This window comes from Chanos chanos, chromosome 16 (genome assembly GCF_902362185.1).
Source record: "Chanos chanos chromosome 16, fChaCha1.1, whole genome shotgun sequence".
NCBI lineage: Eukaryota > Metazoa > Chordata > Actinopteri > Gonorynchiformes > Chanidae > Chanos > Chanos chanos.
In genome coordinates, this window is record NC_044510.1 from 17,738,581 (window position 1) to 17,760,890 (window position 22,310).

A 22,310-nucleotide genomic window follows, 5' to 3' on the forward strand; every position below is an offset into this window, starting at 1 on the left:
CACTCTTTCATTTTTATTGTACTCGTAGTCTTTTACATTTCTCCCATGTGTGCCCTCGTGCCCCAATGACTAGCACTGGCTAGTGCCCTGACATGGTTCCACAAGAGTTCTGGTATTGACAAAGGTCTATTTTTCTGATTTCTCAACGTCCATATCAAGTGGAACTCTCTGAACTTTATTCCTTTTCCTTCCCTTTCTGGTCTTCCTTTTCTTGATCCTTACATCCTTAATCTGGCCATTCTGTGAAGAGAAATACAGTGTTTGTGAGAGAGATTGTTTATTTTACCACAGATGTGCCTCTATGGATATCCACTCAGTTCCCACAGAACCACACCCTGTCCAGGCTCCGTCCCACAGAACCACGCCCTGTCCAGGCTCCGTCCCACAGAACCACGCCCTGTCCAGGCTCCGTCCCACAGAACCACGCCCTGTCCAGGCTCCGTCCCACAGAACCACGCCCTGTCCAGGCTCTGTCCCACAGAACCACACCCTGTCCAGGCTTTGTCCCACAGAACCACGCCCTGTCCAGGCTCCGTCCCACAGAACCACGCCCTGTCCAGGCTTTGTCCCACAGAACCACGCCCTGTCCAGGCTTTGTCCCACAGAACCACGCCCTGTCCAGGCTCTGTCCCACAGAACCACGCCCTGTCCAGGCTTTGTCCCACAGAACCACACCCTGTCCAGGCTTTGTCCCACAGAACCACGCCCTGTCCAGGCTTTGTCCCACAGAACCACACCCTCTAGCACAGTTGTGACTTTAACTGCAACCAGCTAATAACACTGTAACGCACACAGTATTTGACGGAAGAAAAGGCGACCGGATCCCTTTTTATTTCTTAAAACGTCGACGAACTAAATCAAGAACCTTTCAAGATCATCAGACAAGCAACGGAGCCCCAAAGATCTTCAAGCGACAAGGAAAAGAATGGGACCGGCACATCGGACTGCTCATCAGACACACATTCACGCATCTCTGCTCTAACACTCATTCAGTCCTGCACTGAATACTTGTACATAGACTCATCACCATCATATTACCATTTACGCTTTCATCATTCTATTTGCTGCTGATTATCGACTGCACCATATCAGTAGTAGTATTGATTATGTTAATAAGTAGTATCTTTGAAATAAACTGTTGTCCTGTCTGTTTTTTCACTGAATGCCAACCTCTGCCATCAAAGTACTCCCAATTACCTTCATCAGCCTGGTTGTTCATGAGTGTTATGGATTTAGTAGTGTAATTGTAATACATTAGTACTGCAATACTCTCTAAGACTGTAGCACAGTGTTGCAGCTAGCTTAGCTGCAATGGGTAATAAATTATATGAGATTGATTTATATGAGACTGATTTATTAATCCTATTGCACCTACATCTTTTGGTCTCCCCGTGTTAGGATTGCAATTGCACCTACACCAATACTGTCCGGCTTTCTTTCTTTATATTTATTAAGGGCATGAATAATATGGGGGGGGGGGTGTTTTTAGGCAGCCAAAAGTTTAGCCTATGAAGTCTATGCGATCTTTACCTCAGGGGATATTTTACATTGTGAGGAAAGCTGTGTGTGTGGAAAACATGAGGTGAATCTCTAGCACAGATCTCACCTGAAGCAGAGTCAGGAGCGATCTACCCCGGCTGTGGATGCTCCTCTTCCAGTCCTTGCTGGCCCCTCTCCCTCCCATCTCTGCAAACTCATTTGGAGTGTACCACCGACCGTCCACTTGGATACAGGGTCTCGCTCCGAGGTATCCTTCGCCTAGAAGAGTTTCAGACAGAAATCTGAGGTAAAAATGCATGGTAAAGCTGTGCTCTAAAACATCAGATGAGGAGTATTGCTAAAAATTCAGGGAACAAAATGATTGGTATTTGGTTCATTCAGTTAATTTTTAACTTATTCCATGACAAAGTTGAATATTCAGTTCTAGCTGGTCACTGAGCAGTCATCATTTCTGTATAATGACCAGTGAATAATGACTGTTGTATAATGACCAGTGAATAATGACTGTTGTATAATGACCAGTGAATAATGACTGTTGTATAATGACCAGTGAGTAAGGACTGTTGTATAATGACCAGTGAGTAAGGACTGTTGTATAATGACCAGTGAGTAAGGACATCTCTGTATAATGACCAGTGAATAATGACTGTTGTATAATGACCAGTGAATAATGACTGTTGTATAATGACCAGTGAGTAAGGACTGTTGTATAATGACCAGTGAGTAAGGACATCTCTGTATAATGACCAGTGAATAATGACCGTTGAAAGTAATCGGTTAGGAATGAGGAAGGAGGTGTTTGGTTTAGTAACACAGAGTTAAACTATCAGTGAAATACTGCACTCAGCATGCAGCAGACCGACGGTGAGAGAGACACGTTCAGAGTGGAACTATATTTCACTGCAGCAGCTAGAAATGTATGTCATGTCTCTAAATATATCTGTCCAGGACTTTTCTGTCTTTTGTCACCTCTGTAATATCGCTACAATTAGGCCTTTTGTAAGTATGGCTGATGCAGTTAGGACTGCGGAATCCCTTACCATCTTCCGCAAGAAACTGCAAACCCACCTCTTCGGAACATACCTATCCCCCAATGCCTAACCTCCCTTCCTTAAAAAAAAAAAACCTTGTCTTGTATCTATGTTTGTCCAAGAATTCCAGGGGCGCAATACAAAGGAGTAAATTGACGCTCAGTCTTATTGCGATGTCTGCTTATGAGGTATTAGGAATCCGACCGATGCACTGATTCTGAGTCACTTTGGCTAAAAGCATCTGCCAAATGTTAAATTGTAGATTGTAATTGCAGAAAACATTGTCCACGCATTCATCACGTCTTGCCTCGACTAATGCAATATTCTGTACTCTGGCCTGCCTGCCTACAGTACCAAAAGTCTTCAGTTGGTCCAGAATGCTGCCGCCAGAATCCTGACCAGAACAAGGGAGTTTGACCAAATTACACCTGTCCTGGCTTCCCTTCATTGGCTCCCAATTCATGCAAGGGCCCATTTTAAGGTCCGCTTATTGACATATAAAATTTTACATGGGCTTGCGCCGTTCTACCCACCTGACTTAATTACACCCTATAACCCACCCCACACCATGCGCTCTCAAGATTCTGAACTATTAGTGGTTCCAAGAGTTAAAAAGAAGTCCGCTGGCTACCGAGACTTTTCCTACTGCTCTGGAATGGTTTACCTACTGAAATTAGGGAGGAAAATTTGTAATGGTTGCCTAAAAGTCTACCTTGGTGTATGGCATGTCGTGGTAAGAAAAACATGTATTTGTTTTTTTTAATTTTTATCACTTAGTTTAAATGCTGTACATGTTTCAGTTTCCTATGTTTAACATGGCTTTTGGGGACGGACTTTTATATGCACCTTTATGTTTAAATGTGGAGGCACAGAGATGACGTGCTACCTGTTGTCTGAGCGCGCGAACAGGAGAGCAAGTTGGCGATTGGAGGTCTCGGATACGCGGAACTACCAGGAGTTTGATGAACAGTTGATTTACCTTTCTGGTTATGGTTTATACTTTTAAAGAAAAATCACTGGAATACTGCAAGATGAGGACCTTATTTTCTTAACGGGACACTCTGATGTGTCTCAGTCAGAATCTTCTGCCCAGAGTGAAGTTGGTTGAGAGTATTAATAATCTAAGTTTTAAGTTTCTGTGATTGAACTTGTCCTGTACATTTAACCCATCCAACAAACCAGCAGTGAACACACACACCAGACACAGGAGCGTCTGGTGTGTAATTAGCCTTCCTTGGTGAGCGCCCAGGGAGCATGAGGGTTAAGTGCCTTGCTCAAGGGCACACCGCCGTGGATGTTGGGCCTGGAAATCGAACCGGTAACCCACCAGTCACAAGCCCGGTTCTCTACCCTTTAGACCAAGGCTGCCCTGCAGACCACGGCTGCCCTCTCTAGCAGTGTTCACGATCTTCACACAACAATAATTAATATTAGTACATTTAGTATTCATTTTAAAACTCTAAATATTTTATTTAGTATTAACTTTAAAAGTCTGCCTCAGTTTTGTACCCCAACCTGCATTCTTAAATCAGTCATAATGAATCCAAAGTTTTAACCCTCATTTTCATGCTTTATTGACAGACTGAGACATTAGTGAGACTGACCTGTGGCCAGACGGTTTTCATCCAGTTCACCCTCAAAATCTCCACACATGACAGGTAACAGCGTATCCACACAACCTGGGGCACAGATAAAAGGAAAATCAGTCATCCAGTCATCCCACTGTCATGCAGTCATCACAGGACCAAAATAAAGTCAAACTATTTTTTTTTATTGTCAGCTGATCTGGTGAAGTCAGACTGATAGACACTTATGCAGAACGGTCATAAGGACATGGATCACACACTCACACATAACAACTGATGAAAATAATATTCACTAATGTGGAAAAATTGGCACATTATTAGACTGCAGACTTATGGTGACAAACCTTCATCTTCATGTTTTATTGACAGAATGAGACATTAGTGAGACTGACCTGTGGCCAGACGGTTTTCATCCAGTTCACCCTCAAAATCTCCACACATGACAGGACACAGCGTATCCACACAACCTGGGGCACAGATAAAAGGAAAATCAGTCATCCAGTCATCCCACTGTCATCCAGTCACCTTATTGTCATCCAGTCATCCCACTGTCATTCAGTCACCTTATTGTCATCCAGTCATCCCACTGTCATCCAGTCACCTTATTGTCATCCAGTCATCCCACTGTCATCCAGTCACCTTATTGTCATCCAGTCATCCAGTCATCCCACTGTCATCCAGTCACTTTATTGTCACCCCACTGTCATCTAGTCACCTAACTGTCATCCAGTCATCCCACTGTCATCTAATGGGTCTTTACACTTAAATCATCGATTAACATAAGTTCACTCAGCAGGTGATTTAAGTCTAGAACTGGCTACAGCTTCAACTCCACAGATTACAGTTTTTTTACTGGAACCAAATCATTGAATGTAAAAGTGCTTATCTTGTTCAGTCTATTCTTTTGACAATGTGTGAACAGTGCAACGTTTATCAGTTACTTAGCTATAGCTTTTGCATTGCCCACTGTTTATCACATGCACATGAATGAAGTTTGGTCCTGCTCTTTACTGTTTATGCCATAACTGTGGCTCAGGCCATCTGACAGGGTGTACCATCTGACAGTGTGTACCATCTGACGGGGTGTACCATCTGACGGGGTGTACCATCTGACGAAGTTTGTCTATGTCTGTGTCAGCCACAGAGTTACACACAATGTTTCCCATCTGAGCTGAGATAACACAAAATACAAACTAAGTTCCAGTCTGAGGTGAAGTCTGGGGTGTGGTTTGCTAGGCAGTACTGATTCTCTCTACACTGTGACCTGTAGATCTCTTCTGTGAATAACATAAACAGACAAAATTATGGCACTGGTTTCCTGTGTCACAGATCTTTTGGAGTCAGACATCGTAGACAATGTCTGAGTGGACACTGTAGTCATCCTGGACACTCTCTGAGTGGACGCCCCAGTCATATTGGACACTCCCTGAGTGGACTCCCAAGGCCGCGGATCATCAGTGCTGCTCTCTCCCATGCTTCCCTTATCACTTAAATTATATTTAAATTATATTTACTCTATTACTGCTGCTGTTCCTCTGATCAGACTGTTAACAGTGGTCATGTTTCACCAATAACATGACATCGGTCCAGTGTCTGTGTTATAGGCAGTACTGCATATCTCTACAGAACAGACTGAAGCGTTAACTAACTTACAGACTTCCCGGTTCATGTGTCTGTTCTCGTGGTTCGGTTCAGTCTGAGAAGACGGGTCAGGATGCTGAAATCCAGCGGTGGTCCTACCCTCCGTCCTCCCTTGAGTAGTTTCCCATGTTTTCTCCATCTCATTCATTCTGTTCCAACCCAAATCTGACTGCCTCTCAGTGCCTGTAGGATTCCTAGGTAAGTCTGTATTACAAAACACAAAGTATCACCAAATACCCATCAGTGAGATCAGAGTGTACCAGGGCTGTTTTCATTAGAGGAAAACATGGAGAAATCATCAGTGTGTCACACATTAGGGTCGCGGCGGGGGGGGGGGGGGGGGCGGGGCGGTGCTGGAGCCTATCCCAGTGCTCATAGGATGAAAGGCAGGGGAACACCCTGGACAGGTCGCAAGTCCATCGCAGGGCAGCCACACAAACACACTAATTCATACTTAGGGGCAATTTAGTGTCTCCAATTCACCTAACTGTGGGAGGAAACCCACACAGACACGGAGAGAACATGCAAACTCCACACAGAAAGGACCCTGGCCACCCGGCCAGGAATCGAACCCGAGACCTTCTTGCTGTGAGGCAACAGCGCTACTCACTGCGCCACCGTGCAAAAGGAAAACAAAAAAGGAAACAAAAATATTTCATCAAAAGGCAAAGACTGACACAGGCCAATATAAAACAAGAACTATCGGACCAGGACCAGGACCAGGACCAGGACCCCACTGGAAATGGCTCAAAGACTGAGCAAAGAATGAACAGAAGAGCATGGCTTAAATAGACAGCCAAGACAAGACACAGGTGATACCAATACATCAACAATGAGGAACAAGGGGACTGGACATGTGACAGGGACAAAACAAAAAGGCTGAGGACCCCATGTGGCCAGAAAAGGAATGACACTCCCCACAGCCATGAGTAATGGAATTCTTTGAAAACGACGTTTTTCTTTTGCATTTTCAGAAGCTTCCCATCCATGAGGCAACGTTTTGAGAACTTATCCTTGTCCACACGGATTCGCAAAAATGAGTGAAGATGCTGTAGCATTTATGCCAGGCCAGTATTTGCAGCGTAACTTTGTCACTTAAATATATAAACACCACAGAGGAACAGCACATAAATATGAATAGCCATGCACAAGGTGGGGCTCCGTTGTCATCGTTTTAGAAAGGTTCTGTATTTGCCTGTCTACACTGTGACGGAAGGGTTGCGTTTTCAAAGGACTCCACTCTGGAACCTGGTTTGAAAGTTTGCATTTAAGTTAAGTTAAGTTTAAGTGATTGCACACACACACTGTGAACAGTGAATTTGTCTCTGCGTTTAACCCATCCAACACACCAGTGGTGAACACACACACACACACCAGCCGCAGTGGGCAGCCTTCCTTGGTGAGCACCCGGGGAGCATTGGGGTTAAGTGCCTTGCTCAAGGGCACACAGCCATGGATGTTGGGCCTGGAAATCGAACCGGTAACCCACCAGTCACAAGCCCGGTTCTCTAACCTTTAGACCATGGCTGCCCCAGATTCAATGTCTCTATTTGAAATCAGTGACCTCTGTGGTATCAGCTACACTGTAGTTTACAGTACATAATGATCTCTATGGTATCAGCCACACTGTAGTTTACAGTACATAACAATCTCTATGGTATCAGCTATATTAGCGTAAAATACATGATGGTCATTTACCACTTGCAACAGTGATGTTTTTCTCTGTCTTTCATTAGGACGAGTCACATTTTTGTCAAATCATGTTTTAGGTCAGTTCTAAATCACTGCACAAAAAACAAAATGATGTCTGTGTATTGAGATTCATTAATAGGAGTCAGATGCAAATACAATGGATAATGACAACCAACTGAGTAAATTATAATTAAGTATTAGTTATGTATTGATATTTATAAAAGTGATTATAATAAATAGGTATTGAGTCTCTCATTGTTACCTGTTTTACGTTTTTTAATCCTCTCCTCCGGAGTTCTGATGGTTCTCCTCATCTCTTCAGTGTCAGTCTGATATTTCAGTTCTGTTTCTCTCACTGCTCTGTCCTTTTCCTCTTTCTCTTTCTCTGAATCCTCTCTTTCTCTCCTTAATTCATCCTCCAATTTTCTTTTCTTTTTCTCCTCCGTTTGTTTTTGTATCACCATCTGTTCCTCTATGTCTTTAATTCTCTTTAATTCTATGTCTTTAATCTCCTCCTCTCTTCTGTTTCTCTCTTCATTTTCTCTCTGTCTTTCCTCCTCCATGGTTCTCCTCATCTGATCTAATACGGACGTCAGTTTGACTTTCTCCTTTTCAATCTCTTTTATCTTTTCAGTCACTTCTTTCTCTTTTCTCTTCTTTTCTTCCTCTATGTGTCTCCTCTCCCTCCTCTCTAATTCTTTATCATGTCTCTGTCTTTCTTCCTCCATGGTTCTCCTCATCTGATCTATCTCTGTCACATGTTTAGCTCTCGTCTCTTCTCTCTCCCTCTCACTCTCCTCTTTCACTTTCTCTGTCTCCTTCATCTGTGTCTCTATTTGTTTCTCCAAAGTCTGTCTTTCCTCTCTCCACATCTTCTCTTGTTCTTCCCTCATCCTTCTCTCCTCTTCTATCATTCTCTCCAACTCTTGTTTTTGCTGTTCTATCTCCTTCACTCTTTCCTCTGCATTCTTTATTTTCTCCTCTAATTCCCTTTGTTTTCTCTGCGCTTCCTCTCTTCTCTTTTCATCATCCCTCTTTCTTTTCTCTGCTACTTCTTTTTCCTTCTTTTTCAGTTTCTCTATCTCATGTTCTAATTCCTCTCTTTCTTTTCCATGTTTCTCATCCCATATTCTCCTTTCTTTCTCTTCTCTCTCTGTCCTCCGATGGTCCTCCTGTTCTCTCCTTAACTGTTCTTCTTGTCTCTGTTTCTCCCATTCTGCTTTCTGTCTCTCCACATCCTTATGTATTTTCTCCTCCCATTCTTTCATCCTTTTCTCATCCTCCTCTTTTCTTCTTTCATAATCTTTCTTTCTTTCTTCCATCTCTCTTTTCTGTCTCTTTCTCTCCTCCTCCATTATCTCTTTCATTCTCTCTATCTCTGCCTCATATTTGGTCTTCTGTTCTTCTTTCTCTCTCTCTATCTCCTCCACTCTCTCTCTCATAATTCTCTCCTTTTCCTCTACCTGTCTGAAAATCTCATTAGTGTAGAAGGTCCCTCCATTCTCTGACACCATGGTGTCTATCTTATCCAGGAGTTCCACAACCTGAGTTTGGTTACTGGGGTCTGTGTTGTTAAACACATGGTATCTGTTACCACACTGGTCAATCAGATTCCCTAAGTCACTTCCAGGGTTTCCTATGTACTGTTCTATGGTTTTCTGTTTCAGATGGTCTTCTTTAGTAAACAGTACCATGGTGTACATGTGTGATTCATCTCCAAACATCTTTTGGATGATCTTCACTGCTTCTTTCTCCTCTGGTGTGAGTCGTCCCACTGCTAACACCAGTAGAAACACATGTGGCCCTGGTGTTGCCATAACGATACAATTACTGATCTCTTTCTTCATCTCCTCATTATCAATCTCTGTATCAAACAGTCCTGGTGTGTCAATCACTGTTATCTGTCTTCCACTGACTTCAGCTGTCTCTCTCTGACATGTTTTAGTCACTGACTCAAAACACTCATCTTCTTTAAAAACATCTTTCCCTAGGATGGTGTTTCCTGTGGCACTCTTCCCAACACCAGTCTTCCCCAACAGCACGATTCTCAAAGTGTCTGATATCTCTGTAAAAACACAGACCATAAAAACACACCATTAGAGATGGCGATATGTAAAGCTTACTACAAAATATTAAATAACATTACATTATCACATGTGTTTCACATTACCTGATATCTGATTCTTAATATTTTCAGTCTGGTGTTTCTTTACTTGTGTTTCCACAAGAGTATCCAGGTGCATGACTGCTGTGTAATGACTTCCTCTATTCTGTTCCACCAGTTTGTCAACACTCTTCAGTAACTCTGACACCTCTGAACTGGAACCTAAGAACTGATGTCCTCCTCTGCAGGATCTGACAACACAACAAACACACTCTTGGTTCACAGTGGTTGTGGATCATGAAGAACTGAGTGAAAAGTTATTTGCGTAAAGTTAGTGTTACCCATGTGACTTCACATTAATGTTTTACACCAGAGCTTTGTCTGTAAGAAAATAAGATGAACATCAGAGGAAGTTTTTCCTTTATGCTGATACCCTGTCATGGACAGTTTTCACTAAGACTCCATTTTTCCTTTGCATTAGCTCTTATTCCGATGAACAAAACACAAAGGCTGTACATTATGAATAATACTTTAGGCACAGGAACTATGTGTGAGCACTTTGTATATGATACTATACTGTAAATTAAAGTTCTACTGTACCTTTAAAACATTAGCAGACATTTATATCACACAATCTGATCACAGTATAACATGTTTACACCGACACCACTACACACACAGAATACATGGTTAATGTCAAGCCTGTTTTCTGAATTCGAGCAGGAATTTGAGTTGAGATCCATGGTGTGGATGGAGAATTACAATTACACTGGCATCACTGGAGATTCTGTCTGAGGAAATTTCACCTGGAGAGTTTGCAGTAATACAGGTTTACAGTTGCTCTTAAATGTGGTGGTAACTTTATAATCCCAAACAAGGGCGATACTTTAAAAAAACACTCACACAACCTCAGATAAACTCATCTATTTATGCAGCAGGTAGAAGCAGAAGTCCAGCAAGTTGAAAACTGCATTTTGAATTGAATTGAAATGAAAGAACCTATGACTGTCTGTGGTTCACATATTCTGACACACCCAAACGGACACATCCAAACAGGAAAATGTCAAGTGATCTAAAGTATGTCATGTCTTGTCATGAAGATGATCAGATGAGTCTAGAAAAGGCTGACATTTTGGTTCAGCCGTATCCATATTTTAGAGTAGGTCTTTTCCATCTTTGTATTTGTCCTCCTTCAATTTAACAACAGAAAAGCAGTCAACTTTCCCTGTGCGGAAACAAAAGTGAAACTCACGACACCTCTTTTCTGTAAACGAAACCAAAGCTGTCAAACATTACCGTGAAAAAAACCCCACTTGCTCTGCCTTCACAATACGTCGGTATACAGCAAAAGAGTCATAAAACCCTCAATAAAAACTGCAATAAAGGATCAGCGTCAAAGGTTGTGTGAATCTGTGTGTGAATCTGTGTGTGTGTGTGTGTGTGTGAATGCGTATATGTATTTGTGATTCTCTGCATTCTCTTTGTGATTTTGTGTGTGTCTATTATCTATTAATAGATAACGGTCACCCCGTCTGCCACGGCCCTCTGGGCTTTGCCCCTTCCCCCCCAGGCCATGGCTTTGTTTATCTTTTTGTGTGTTCCCTGGTAGGCATGCTGGTAGTGTGGCAGGAGGCAATCAGCCCAATTGGGTACACCACTTTACGTTGTTCCACAGTGTTTTACTCATCAAGGAGTGTGTACATCCTGTATCAAGGACAGTATCACCCGTTGAGCCACGGATCCCTGTTGGCACCACCAGGAGAGTTGGAACACCCAGCACAGAGGCCACGTCTGCACCATGCCCACGGCCCTGACCATATTCAGGTTTTTTGCTGGCCTTTTTGGAAGATCGGTCTGTAGGGTTGGGCTGTTGAACGCGGCTCCAATAATCCTTGGAGTTAGTCCAGTCCTTTTCTATCAGAGACCCCACCTTGACCACTTGATCTACCGTAGACACAATGCCGCGTAGGCCACTGGCCAACCTTGGATTACATGCACTGAGGATGCACCGCACGATCTCTTCCTCAGTCATATCTGGTCTCCACTTCAGACAGAGTGCACGGTGATCATAAGCAAAGTCCCTCAGGCACTGCATGGGTGATTGCACATTTGAACGAAGTTGCTCCTCTATCTCAGACTGGTAGTCTGTGGGCAAGAATGCTTCAAGGAAAGCGCTTTTGAACTTTGTCCAACTGGATATTTTGCTGCTGGCAGCTAACCACCAGCTTCGTGCTGGCCCTTTTAGAACGGCATTGAGCTTGCCTAAGAGCTCAATGTCACTCAATGGTCTGAGAGTAAGAAAGTTCTCGCACTGCTCAATGAAATCAGTGATGTCTGTAGAACTCCTTGACTCACCAAACTGGGGAAACTCCATTTTAATAGGCGGTTTGGCTGAGGCTGCATGTTGAGAGGGGAGAGCAGCATCACCCTCGATTGGATGACGGCTGGCAGGAACTAGCACTGCAGGAGTGGAAAAACTGGTTGGCCTCCAAGAGTAACGATTTTTGTTGAGGGCCTTTTTCATTTCTTCTCCCCACCGTTTATCCCTTCGCTCCAAACAAGCCACCACAGCCTGATCAAACCTCTGCAGCTGTGTGTCAATATATTCTTTGGCCTCTTTAGCAACTGTCTCAATTGCAGCTCTGAGACTGTCTTCACGATTGAGGGTGCTGTCAACCGCTTCTTTGTGATGATTTTCTAAAGCCTCAACTGAAGCCTGAAACTGTTCTGTCAATGCGACTGCTTCAGCGTCCTCCTCATCATCAGACTGTTGTTTTTCCTCTTCATGCTGCTCTAGATACATGGTTTCCAAGAGGCTGGTTATCTCTGTGATGCCACTTTGATTGTGTCTGGTGGTGATGTGACGGTGAGGGTGAGCACCAGCAGGTGGGGTCTCATTTTGAACCCAATCTATGAGGGAAGGTGCATTTTCTTCATGTGTGCCATTACCCACAGCTGCCCCCTGCTGGCTTATGGTGGACATAGTGTTTGTGGGAATAGAAATGCAACCAGGGGAGAGATATGCAAGGTAGTGTTGTATATGTATTAAATACAATAAAGGTATGTATGCAATGTAGTGTTGGGTATGTACTAAAGACAATAAAGGTATGTATGCAATGTAGGGTTGAGTGTGTGTTCTCAGCAACCCTATTACACTCAGAATAACCAATTACATTCAACAAAACTCAAAATCGTTACACTACACTAGTCAGCATCTACAATGAACAACAACATCAGTAAAATGATCCTGTTCCCTGTACGGGCCACCACTCTGTAACAATTCGCCTTCATTAAAATTTAAGGAGAACAGCACAACGCAAAATTAAGGTACGGGCGGATCTGATATCTGCTGCCTACAGACGCTACCAGCTGGGCCTACAAAAATGACTGAAAGCAATAAGTAGCAACCGAAAATCTCTACCTTTGTTCACCGTAAAAATAGTACACAAGAAACTCTGCTTGCCGTGCAAATTACATATATTAATATGAATCAAATTAGATTGCGTCTGATTTGGACGAACACAACAAACTGAGCAGAATACGATGTTACATGATAACCCCACACCCAAAGTCCAGCCAGTCCCACTGCTCAATGGCAAGTGTATATTCCCCTAGGTGAATAAGGTCCAAACGAAAACAGAATCCTCCAATCTTAGGCTTGAGCGTAGTGAGACGCCGAGGTCTATAAATAAACCAAAAAAACACCCACGCAATCTCACCAGAGCGTCCCGTTTAGAAAATAAGGTCCTCATCTTGCAGTATTCCAGTGATTTTTCTTTAAAAGTATAAACCATAACCAGAAAGGTAGATCAACTGTTCATCAAACTCCTGGTAGTTCCGCGTATCCGAGACCTCCAATCGCCGACTTGCTCTCCTGTTCGCGCGCTCAGACAACAGGTAGCACGTCATCTCTGTGCCTCCACATTTAAACATAAAGGTGTCCATAAAAGTCTGTCCCCAAAGGCCGTGTTAAACATAGGTAACTGAAACATGTACAGCATTTAAACTAAGTGACAAAAATTAAAAAAAACAAATACATGTTTTTCTTACCACGACATGCCATACACCAAGGTAGACTTTTAGGCAACCATTACAACTTGACTTGTTAACATGAATTGTGCATACTGATAGGTTAGTTATCTGTGTGCAAGATGAATGTAAACATTACATCAAGAATGAAGTCAACGTTCCTTCTTTTATCCAGCTAGTGGGCTGCCCCTTACTTCCCTAGCGTAGACAGCATAGTTAGACACGAACAGGGCTCACACTCTCGGTGTTGAATATCTGTGTGCTTGATTAAATCACTGTAAGGATTCAATTAAAAATGCAAAAACTCAAATTGACTAAAATGCGTCAAAAATGCATTTGACTAAAATATGACCAAAAACAATATGTATTTTAGTCAAAAGATTAAAACTAAGACTAACTCAAAATCACCTGCCAAAATTAACACTGGTATGTTTGTGTGTGAGTGTGTGTGGGCCTGTGTGTGTGTGTATATATATATATGTGAATTAGTGTGTGTGTGTGTGTGTGTGTATGAACTGGTTTGTCTGTGATGGTGCCAGTGACAGCGATTGCTGTCGCTCAGCGTCCTCCTGAACTTTGCGTTTTTCTTGGTTTTATAGTGTAATTTTCCTGCTTTTATTCACTGCACATAGTGTGCTAATAAGGTACCACAGACAGACCCTTGTGGACGTCAGAAAAAATCCGCAATCTACACCATCCGACTTTCCTTCTGTTGGATTTAATTTACCCTGGTCATCTGAGCTACCGGTGCAGAAGCGTCGCCGCCGGAGGAAATGAGGGAAAAGAGCCGGAGTTCTGGTTCTGGTCGGGCTGAGGAATAGATAACACTGTTCTCTGCTTCCTAGCATCCTCCTAGCGAATGTTCAGTCCCTGAACCACAAACTGGATGAACTAAGAACCAGACTGGCCTTCCGTCTGGACATTAGGGAGAGCCACGCCTTTGTTTTCATGGAGACATGTCTGGATCCCTTGGTCCCTGACTCAGTCATTCCACCTGAGGGCCTCTCCATTCATCACCGGGACAGGACAATGGAGTCGGGTAAGCAGTCAAACGAAAGCGAAACTCACGACAGCTCGTTTCTGTAAACGAATGTATCCTGTGGAAGTTGCACCACACAGAACACAACTATCTCTTTCTTTTATTTCCAACTGAAGTGAAAGGGATTATAACACTGCTGTCTGACAGCCAGTGGCCATAGACGCTATATCAAGAATAAAGAGTTACAGTTTCAATCGAACAAAAAGCAAAGTACAGCTTCTCTAAAGCAAAATAACAAACACCATTTTAAAATGTACAAATAAACTACTTATCACGTACGGTGAGAAACTTAACCCCACTTACATTTCCACTTATTCATGTAACAGGCTAGCAATTTCCAAATCTTCGAACATGGGCGGCCCAAGAGAATGTCAAAACTGCACTCATCAGCGTTGTTCACGCTCTATCTTTCAAAACGTTGCCGGGAAAAAGACAAAATAACCTCCATAGGAAATCAACGACAAACCACCACACAAAGACAACACATAAGCACACTCACTGCACAGTTCTGGACCCACTGCCCCCCAGTGGGCAAACAAACATATTACCAGTGGCACATTTTATTCAACAGACCAACACAGCAGTATCCAAAATAAATTCCCCCTCTCTATCACATGGTTACACTCTCCCCTGCATAAGTCAACATCCTTGATGACTAATTTTCCATCGCTTCCTGCAATGCCTTCTCAAATAAAACTGCACCAAGACTTGATAAAACTTGTGAAACCATATCTATGCTTACTTTGACCGCATTGCTGACTTAGAAAGATTAAAGGGGTTTGAATGAATACCTGTAGTAGTTCTTGAACTCCGTCTTGTGTGTCTGTGTGTGAATTGGAGTATGTATGTGTACATTAGGATGGGAATTTGTGTGTGTGCGGAATTGTGTGTGTGTGTGTGTGTGAGAGAGAGAGAGAGAGAGAGAGAGAGAGAGACTTTGGTGTGTGTGTGAATGTGTATGTGCGTATATGTCTGTGTGTTTGTATGTGTGTGTGTGTGCGGGTGCGCATGTGAATTTGTGTGCGTGTGTGTGTGTGTGTGTGTGTGTGTGTGTATGTGTGTGTGTGAATGTGAATTTGTATGTGTCAGTCTGAATATGTGTGTGATTTTGTGTGTGTGTGTAGACATAGGCTTTATAGTGTCATTTCACCTATATACAGCTAGTACACAGTGAGGTTAAACAACATTCCTCCAGGTCCATGGTGCTACATAGAACAACACAGAGTCACATGAGACTACACAGACCTAACTGAGACTACACAGGCCTACACAAGACTCCATAACGTGCATATGTGCAAACATGTACAGACTAGACAGAGACGAGACAGCAAAAATTCTAAGACAGACAGTGCAAAATGACAAGACATCTGCTGTTGTGTTAACATAAACTGCGGTTAAAAAATGTAAACATAAAGTACAGTATTAACAGCAGGAGTGCAGGTGGTCAGTGCAGCACTGTGCAAAACATTATAAGGGGAGTGGAATGGTGTTCAACTGAGTATGAGTGTGTGTATGTGTACGTTTCTGTATGTATGTGCGTGTGTGTGTGTGTGTGTGTGTGTGTGTGAATGTGTGTGTGTGTAAAGACCAGTCACTGGGTGTTGAGGAGTCTGATCGCCTTGGGGAAGGAACTGTCACACAGTCTGGCCATGAGGACCCAAATGCTATGGTACCTTATGCCAGACGGCAGGAGAGTGAGGAGTTTATGTGAGGGGTGTGTGGGGTCATCCACAGTGCTGGCGGTTTTGCAGATGCAGCGTGTGGTATAAATGTCTGTGATGGAGGGGAGAGAGACTCCGATGATCTTCGCTGTCCTCACTATCCGCTAGGGTGACTTGCAATCGGAGACGGTGCAGTTTCCAAACCATGTAGTGATGCAGCAGCTCAGGATGCTCTCAATAGTCCCTCTGTAGAATGTGGTGAGGATGGGGGGAGGTGATCTTTTGATGAACCGAGGAATTCGGTGTTCTTGACAATCTCCACAGATGAGCCGGCGATGTTCAGTGCAGAGTGGTCGCTCCGTGCTCTCCTGAAGTCAACAACCATCTCCTCTTTTGTTTTGTCCACATTCAGAGACAGTTTGTTGGCTCTGCACCAGTCTGTTATCTGCTGCACCTCCTCTCTGTATGCTGACTCGTCTTTTTCACTGATGAGACCCTCCACGGTCGTGTCATCGGCCAACTTGACAACGTGATCCGAGCTGAACAGCAGTGGACTGAGCACACATTCCTAGGGTAGCCCCAGTGCTCAGTGTGGTGGTGTTGGAGATACTGCTCTCGATCCAGACTGATTGAGATCTTCCAGTCAGGAAATCCAGGATCCAGACTGACTGAGGTCTTCCAGTCAGGAAATCCAGGATCCAGACTGACTGAGGTCTTCCAGTCAGGAAGTCCAGGATCCAGACTGATTGAGGTCTTCCAGTCAGGAAATCCAGGATCCAGACTGATTGAGGTCTTCCAGTCAGAAGTCCAGGATCCAGACTGATTGAGGTCTTCCAGTCAGGAAATCCAGGATCCAGTTGCAGAGGGAGGTGTTCAGGCACAGCAGGCTCAGCTTTCCAATCAGGTGCTGAGGGATGATTGTGTTGAATGCTGAACTGAAGTCCATGAACAGCATTCGAACATATGTGTCCTTTTTGTCCATGTGGGTGAGCACCAGATGGAGGATGGAGGTCGATGGTGTCACCTGTTGAGTGGTTGGGGCGATACCTGAACTGCAGGGGGTCCAGTGAGGGGGGAGGCGGGGTCTTGATGTGCCTCATGACGAGCCTCTCGAAACACTTCATGAGTGTAAGTGTGAGTGCAACGGGATGGTAATCGTTGAGGCAAGACACTGAAGACTTCTTCGGCACGGGGACAATGGTGGTGGCCTTGTCACCTGCTCTGAAGTTGGAGTCTCGGGTTCTCAGCAGTGCACACACATCCGCAGTCATCCACAGCTTCTGGTTGGGGCATGTAGTGATGGTCTTGGAGACAGCGACATCATTGATGCACTTGCTGATGTAGCCGGTCACTGATGCTGTGACCAGCTACAAGTTGGTGGAGTTGCCATTGGTTGCAGCCAGGAAATCCAGGATCCAGTTTGTGACAGAAGGCTCTGTCTCAGGCTGCGAGAGGCACCTTTTTCGCCCCAAACTAACCACTTTTCCGTAGTTGTACAGTGTTCGTTTGTGTTTGTGTCCTGTTACGTGTACGTCATTCATACATATCAATAATGCACATATTCCAATAAAATACCAAGCTAACTTCAAGGGTGCACACTCGAAGCACGCAGCAGGTTACCCGGTTTCATACACACAAACATTTCCAATTCACGTTCACAATCTTACAGTTTAAAACACCCCACAAACCCTAACCCCAATTACACCTAAACAATTCACGTCCACAATCTTACAGTTTAAAACACCCCACAAACCCTAACCCCAATTACACCTAAACAATTCACCTCCACAATCTTACAGTTTAAAACACCCCACAAACCCTAACCCCAATTATACCTAAACAATTCACCTCCACAATCTTACAGTTTAAAACACCCGACAAACCCTAACCCCAATTACACCTAAACAATTCACCTCCACAATCTTACAGTTTAAAACACCCTACAAACTCAGACCCCAATTACACCTAAACAATTCACCTCCACAATCTTACAGTTTAAAACACCCGACAAACCCTAACCCCAATTACACCTAAACAATTCACCTCCACAATCTTACAGTTTAAAACACCCTACAAACCCAGACCCCAATTACACCTAAACAATTCACCTCCACAATCTTACAGTTTAAAACACCCGACAACCCTAACCCCAATAACACCTAAACAATTCACCTCCACAATCTTACAGTTTAAAACACCCTACAAACCCACCCAATTACACCTAAACAATTCACCTCCACAATCTTACAGTTTAAAACACCCGACAAACCCTAACCCCAATTACACCTAAACAATTCACCTCCACAATCTTACAGTTTAAAACACCCGACAAACCCTAACCCCAATTACACCTAAACAATTCACGTCCACAATCTTACAGTTTAAAACACCCTACAAACCCACCCAATTACACCTAAACAATTCACCTCCACAATCTTACAGTTTAAAACACCCGACAAACCCTAACCCCAATTACACCTAAACAATTCATCTCCACAATCTTACAGTTTAAAACACCCTACAAACCCACCCAATTACACCTAAACAATTCACCTCCACAATCTTACAGTTTAAAACACCCGACAAACCCTAACCCCAATTACACCTAAACAATTCACCTCCACAGTCTTACAGTTTAAATTCCATGGGTCCTCGGAAGCTTGCACACTCATGGGAAAAGGTATTACTGTTGTTGTTGTTGGTGAGCACCCACTGGGAGATTATGCTGTGTTCAGTGAATTTTTACTCTGGAAACGTTACTGTTGTCCAACAGCTCACCACTCAGTTCTTTCTAAAAACATCATCTTTAATCCACAGGTGAGGCTGTGAACTTATTGGCTCTCAGCCACAGAGTCCAGAAGTGACCAATCAATAATGCTGTGTTGGCTTTTACTGTGAGATTTGATATGACTGTTAGATCTCACTTACAGCTGTCTTCCACATTGTTTGATCCATATTGAACATCTCTCCTCTAGCGTTTTTGGCTTCAGAAAACTGAAAAAAGTGAAAGTAAAATTACAGTGACAGGGTAACATTGGACAGTGTTAAGTGACAGTGGACAGTGGACTTTCACAGTGTTCAGTGTGATAGTGACAGTGCTCAGTGTGATGGTTACAGTGTTCAGTGTGATGGTGACAGTGTTCAGTTTGACAGTGGACAGCGTTCAGAGTAACGGCGAACAGTGTTAAGTGTGATGGTGACATTACACTACGTTACACGAATTATACAGTTCTGGTATTGACAAAGGTTTATTTTTCTGATTCATCAACATATAGAGCAATTATTCAGATATATTATTAGATCATTCCGTATCCCTGAACTTAGTTCCTTGTCCTTCCCTTGCTGACCTTTCCTCTCTTGATCCTAACACTCTTAATCTGACCATTCTGTTAGGAGAAACACTTGTGAGAGAGATTGTTTATTTGAGCATAGATGTGTCCATATGGATATCCACTCAGTTCCCACAGAACCACACCCTGTCCAGGCTCTGTCCCACAGAACCACACCCTGTCCAGGCTCCGTCCCACAGAACCACACCCTGTCCAGGCTCTGTCCCACAGAACCACACCCTGTCCAGGCTCTGTCCCACAGAACCACGCCCTGTCCAGGCTCTGTCCCACAGAACCACGCCCTGTCCAGGCTCTGTCCCACAGAACTACGCCCTGTCCAGGCTCTGTCCCACAGAACCACGCCCTGTCCAGGCTCTGTCCCACAGAACCACGCCCTGTCCAGGCTCCGTCCCACAGAACCACGCCCTGTCCAGGCTCCGTCCCACAGAACCACACCCTGTCCAGGCTTTGTCCCACAGAACCACACCCTGTCCAGGCTCCGTCCCACAGAACCACACCCTGTCCAGGCTCCGTCCCACAGAACCACACCCTGTCCAGGCTCTGTCCCACAGAACCACACCCTGTCCAGGCTCCGTCCCACAGAACCACACCCTGTCCAGGCTCCGTCCCACAGAACCACACCCTGTCCAGGCTCCGTCCCACAGAACCACACCCTGTCCAGGCTCTGTCCCACAGAACCACGCCCTGTCCAGGCTCTGTCCCACAGAACCACACCCGGTCCAGGCTCCGTCCCACAGAACCACACCCTGTCCAGGCTTTGTCCCACAGAACCACACCCTGTCCAGGCTCCGTCCCACAGAACCACACCCTGTCCAGGCTCTGTCCCATGTGCGTGCGTGTGTGTGTGTGTGTGTGTAAATTTGTCTGTGTCCATGTTTGTGTGTGCATATGGAATTATGTTTGTGCGTGTATGTGTGTGTGTTTGCATATGTGTCTGTGTGTGTCTGTGCGTTTGTGTGTGTGTTTGAATTTGTTTTGAGAAAAATATATCTAGTCTGACTTTAAATGTATCCAGTCTGAGTTTAAATGTGTCCAGTCTGAGTTTAAAATGTATCCAGTCTGAGTTTAAAATGTGTCAGGACTGAGTTTAAATGTTCCCAGTCTGTGTTTAAAATGTGTCAGGACGGAGTTTAAATGTATCCAACCTGAGTTTAAAATGTATCTAGTCTGAGTTTAAAATGTGTCAGGACTGAGTTTATTATGACAACCTTATGTTATGAACTCGAGTACAGAGATCCTCAGAGATACTCACTACTACCTTTACAGGTTACACAGTTCATATTTCAATAGAGTGTGTGTGTGTTTGTGTGTATGAGGGGGCTTTTTGATCAGATTATAGTTATAGTGAGTGGAGGAATACCATTACCTACTACGTACCATACTTGTGGTAAAGCCTGGCATTGCTAGCCGTGTATCTGGGTCATGTGTTTGGACATGTTAAAAAAAAGAAAAGCAAATCCTGGGTGTGATTATGAAACCCTATTCTGGTCAGGCCAGCTGTTTGTCAGTCAGACCTCTATTACACCTGTTTGATCAGTTCAATTTTTTACCATATGGTAAAGACATATAGAGATATCTGTCACGACTGGTCTCACACGATGTGTGTCTCTGATATCCAAACCAACACACAGACACCATATCTGTCACGACTGGTCTCACATTATGTGTGTCTCTGATATCCAAACCAACACACAGACACCATATCTGTCACGACTGGTCTCACATGATGTGTGTCTCTGATATCCAAACCAAGACACAGACACCATATCTGTCACGACTGGTCTCACATGATGTGTGTAACTGATATCCAAACCAACACACAGACACCATATCTGTCATGAACTGGATGAGACTAAATGCATGTGCAGGTGACAAACTTTTATTTTAAGAACAGATGCACAGGAAAACAGCAGGACCCATTCAGTCCTACTACATGTCCTTCTCTGTCTCCCCCAGTCAGTGGTGCCTCACTTCCCTCATTCACCTCCATAACTGAGAGTGAGGTATCTAAGCTCCTGACCTGTTACTGTCCTACTACATGTCTACTGGACCCTATTCCTGCCAACCTCCTCCAAGCCTTATCCCCCACCATTGTGCCAGCAGTCACGCATGTGATAAATACTTCACTGGCTTCAGAAACATTTCCAAACTCATCCATACTGGCTCGGATAACACCTCTGCTCAAAAAGGCTTCACTCAATCTTCACTCTGCTTAAGTTGAGAACTACTGACCAGTCTCTTTACTTCCATTCCTATCTAAGGTTATCGAAAGGGTGAATTTCAAACAGGTCTCAGAATTCCCCGCTCAGAATGACCTGCTTGATAATAAATCAGTCAGGCTTTAAGAGTGGCCACTCCACTGAAGCAGCTCTTTCATCTGTGACTGAAGCCCTAAAGGCAGCCAGAGCTGTGGGTCAGTCCTCAGTGCTCATCTTACTGGACCTATCAGCTGCCCACAGTCAACCACCACATTCGGCCCTGTTTACACCTGATCCAATCACAAGTGGACAGCTCTAGGTGGACAGCTCTGGGCACGTTTCTCACAAGAGAATTTGGTGATCATTGATCAACGTTTTGGAGCATTAAACCAAGTTAAGCTTTTTCATGGTTAACGTTGTTGTTTTTAATCGGTGGGAGGCATCAATGCACTTCCCGTGCCTAGTCTGACAGACATTAA

General features: G+C 44.0%; 1 protein-coding gene across 1 annotated transcript in view; it reads right to left on the reverse strand.

The window, feature by feature from the left end:
- Positions 1-22,310, reverse strand: part of LOC115829290 (GTPase IMAP family member 8-like) — a 186,850-nt gene that overhangs the window by 21,180 nt on the left and 143,360 nt on the right. Inside the window, exon 4 of the mRNA XM_030793344.1 lies at positions 8,914-9,513. Coding sequence (XP_030649204.1) covers positions 8,914-9,513 — 600 coding nt within the window. The remainder of the gene's footprint in view (positions 1-8,913; positions 9,514-22,310) is intronic.